The 3,134-nt window shown below is 55.5% G+C and overlaps 1 protein-coding gene across 1 annotated transcript in view; it reads left to right on the top strand.

The window, feature by feature from the left end:
• ICE1 (interactor of little elongation complex ELL subunit 1) overlaps window positions 1-3,134 on the top strand; it is a 43,313-nt gene that overhangs the window by 13,834 nt on the left and 26,345 nt on the right. The window contains exon 11 of the mRNA XM_029941293.1: window positions 2,144-2,230. Within this exon, the coding sequence (XP_029797153.1) occupies window positions 2,144-2,230 (87 nt within the window). The remainder of the gene's footprint in view (window positions 1-2,143; window positions 2,231-3,134) is intronic.

The following is a 3,134-nucleotide window of genomic DNA, read 5'->3' as shown; positions in this document are numbered from 1 at the left end:
CGGCATGCTCCCTCCCCTCCCCCGCGTGCTCCCTGTCCCCTCCCGTGTGCTCTCCATACGCAGTGGGGCAGAGCAGCACAGATGGGTCAGAATCATTTCAAATGGTACGACCATATGTGCCGACGGTGCTGGCAGAGTGGGTGGACACCGTGGACACTTGCATGCCCTGTGGTAACCCGTCAGAATAGGGACGGGAAGGAACAAGTCCCTCTCCAAGGCGGCAGGACGGTCAGCGTCTAGGAAGAGAAAACCCGTGAACAGTGTGCGCCGGGCCTCAGCCGGCAGAGCCCTGAACCTCCTCAGGAGCAGGTCACGTAAGCCAGCGCTGCGCTCCTGGACCGGCCACCGGCCGGTCGGCAGGTGCGCGTCCCCTCGGTGCTCCGAGCCGTGGAGGGTGAAGGCTCATCGGGACAAGAATTCAGAACGACCGAGTGGAGCAACGCTCACGCCCACACGGAGACTGCAACACGCTTGCGAGCTCGTCACGACGCCGGAAACACAGTGCCCACGCTGGTGGCCCTCACAGTACCAGTGCTCCTCGTGCCCTGGGGCTTAACGCCGGCACGGTCTGACGGGAGCGGGCACAGGCTTTCTTCCCCGCTGAGGCGCAGCTGCGGGGCACGCGTTTCTGCTTTGCTGGGAGTGGCTAGCAAACCGAGCAGGCACAGCTCTGGTTAATACCCTCCATGCGGATAGAGAAAGAACTCATTTTCTTGTCTTTTAAGGTTCCTCCTTTGCGGCTTTGGGTGTACGTAGTAAGCAGGGATCCTGGCCAGGTCATTTAAGCAAAGAGCGTGACAGTGTCTGGAAGCAGGCCTCTGGGTGGGTTAGGTCACCGTGTAGTGGAGGTGCTGGCCGAGGAACCTCGGCCCGGGGATGGGTGCGGCTCACACACAGTGAACGGCGGAAGCTGCCTTGTCTCAGGGGCGCTGGAAACGTCAGACTGTGTTTTTAAACTTGCCCGTTAGCGTGTCCTCACCACTCACCTGGTCCCTTCGGGGCGGTGCCGCCGGCCAGCTTCAGGGCCAGCTTCGGTCGGGCTGGCCTGTTTCAAAGTAGGAATCCTTGCAGACGCTTTGGTTTAAAAGGTAGGTCTTTTATCCTCTGGAACTGGATTAAAGATTTCAGTGTTTTCAATACATGCTTCAGGCCAATTTAAGAACTTCAAGGAAACTGTGATGGGGCTTGAGATGGCCTAAAATTACCTAACACTTAGAGCGTATTTGTGATTGGACTTTTCTTAGCGTGGTTGCTCTTTTTATGCAGATTTGACCACAAGCTGTTCATTCATTCGTACATTTTTATGAATAGTTTTTGCTCTGGGAGTTTTTTTGGAACGTAGGCATATATTAATGTTAAGTTCACCTTAAAACCATAGTATCATATTCTTAATATTACATGAATTTCATTAGGCCTGTCTTAGTTACAAAAATCTGAATTCACAGATCACTACGGATCTAAATCTGTAGAAATATGTACCTTTCAACTTGATCCAATGGTCCTTAACTATTTTAGGAATTCAGGGCCTTTTGAAAATTGATACAAATTCCAGGGCTTTCACTTTCCCTTACAAAAGCATAGGCTTCTCTGTGTGTCTGCTCGTGTGTGTGATTGTCTCTTCCATTCCACCTGTTTATACGCACACAGTTTTGTCTCCCACCCCGTTACCCCGGAAAAACAGTAATGGGTTTTCCATTATCCACGAGGCCCCGGGTGAGCTGTCGGGTTCCTGACGCCCTCGTTGTGACTGAGGGACACGTCTCTGCCGTTGTGCGTCCTGCACCGAGAGCCGGGGTCTCTGTCCATGCTCCCCTCCCCGCAGAGAAGTCTTTGGTCCACACCTGCACAGAGATGAGGACCTTTAGCAGCCAGTAGATTTGGTCTTTTGAATGGTCTGCCCTCTCATCGCGCCTGTCCCCGCCCCTCCGCCCGAAGAAACCGAGGTGCAGTCAGCCTGCAGGGTTGAGCTGAAGCATCGCGGGTCCCCGTCCGCAGCTGAGCGTCGTGCGCGGTGGTTGGATCTGCGGGAGATGTTGCAGGCACCCGGCTCTCTGGGTCCCTTAGAGCTGATGTCCCACGAGTGTTTCGGCCTTGTGTAGGTGTGGCCAGGTGACACGTCCTAATACTCCGCTCCTTTTCGCAGGAAAAGTGAAACTGCTTCTGAAGGAGCTCTGGCTCTGCATCAACACAACACACAGACTACCTGGCGAAGGCAGCAGGTGTGTCCCAGGTGAGAGAGAGGCTTCCAGAAGTGGAGAGGTTTGCTCTGGGCGTCACATGCCTTTAGCTTGTAACGTCTCCTGACTCCCGTGGTACAGGCGTGAACCGGGCGAGCGTGAGTACGCCTGATAACACGGGGCTTCATTCCCTTCCGTGGGACCTGAAATAAAAGTAAAATAAAAGTAAAAGCGTCTTTTGCTTTTAATGCTTAAAAGGGCGGGGAACTGGATGGACACATGAGGGGCACGTGTGTCAGAAGCCAGCGCACGACCGGGGGCCACGGCTCTTTCCGGGTCCCGCCGCAGCCGAGCTGAGTGGGGCTTTCCTGGAACGCTCCAGTGCTTTGGCTGCCCTTGTGGTGCCGTCTGCGGTGCTTGCTTCGTCTCCCAGAGAATTCCGGTGTTGGAGGAGGGCCTGTGTCCGTCCACACCGTCATGTCGCATCGTGACTGTGCGGCACCACCCCAGTGCATTCCCAGAGGTCTGGCTTCGTCTGTGGCACGCCCTGATCGGCGGGCGCCGTGGTGGGGGCGTCCTGCCATGCGCTCCCGTGCACCCCAGCCAGGAGTTAAGATTGGAAGCCGGTGTTGGTCACACCAGAGTGGAGGGGAGAAGTGCATGGTCTCACGCAGGAGGAGAGCGCTCCTTACCTTTTTTTTCAATTTTACTTGTTTCTTATCGTTAGCTGCTCTGAGGTCCCAGATCGTTGAGGACCCAGATCTGTAGAGACGGGTGCCTGGTTTTTTACCTCAGGCTTCAGAAGACAAAGTTTCCTCAGAAAAATGTTGCTCGGCACGTTTCTGGTTCTCCTTAGTGCTTCATTCAGTTCCTGAGCGGGTGCGAGGGGGAGAGAGGCCTGGGACGGGGTGCGAGGGGGAGAGAGGCCTGGGACGGGGTGCGGGGGGGAGAGAGGCC

This window comes from Suricata suricatta, chromosome 6 (genome assembly GCF_006229205.1).
Source record: "Suricata suricatta isolate VVHF042 chromosome 6, meerkat_22Aug2017_6uvM2_HiC, whole genome shotgun sequence".
NCBI lineage: Eukaryota > Metazoa > Chordata > Mammalia > Carnivora > Herpestidae > Suricata > Suricata suricatta.
Note: the sequence above shows the minus strand (reverse complement) of the source record. Positions and strands in the feature narration are given on the sequence as shown.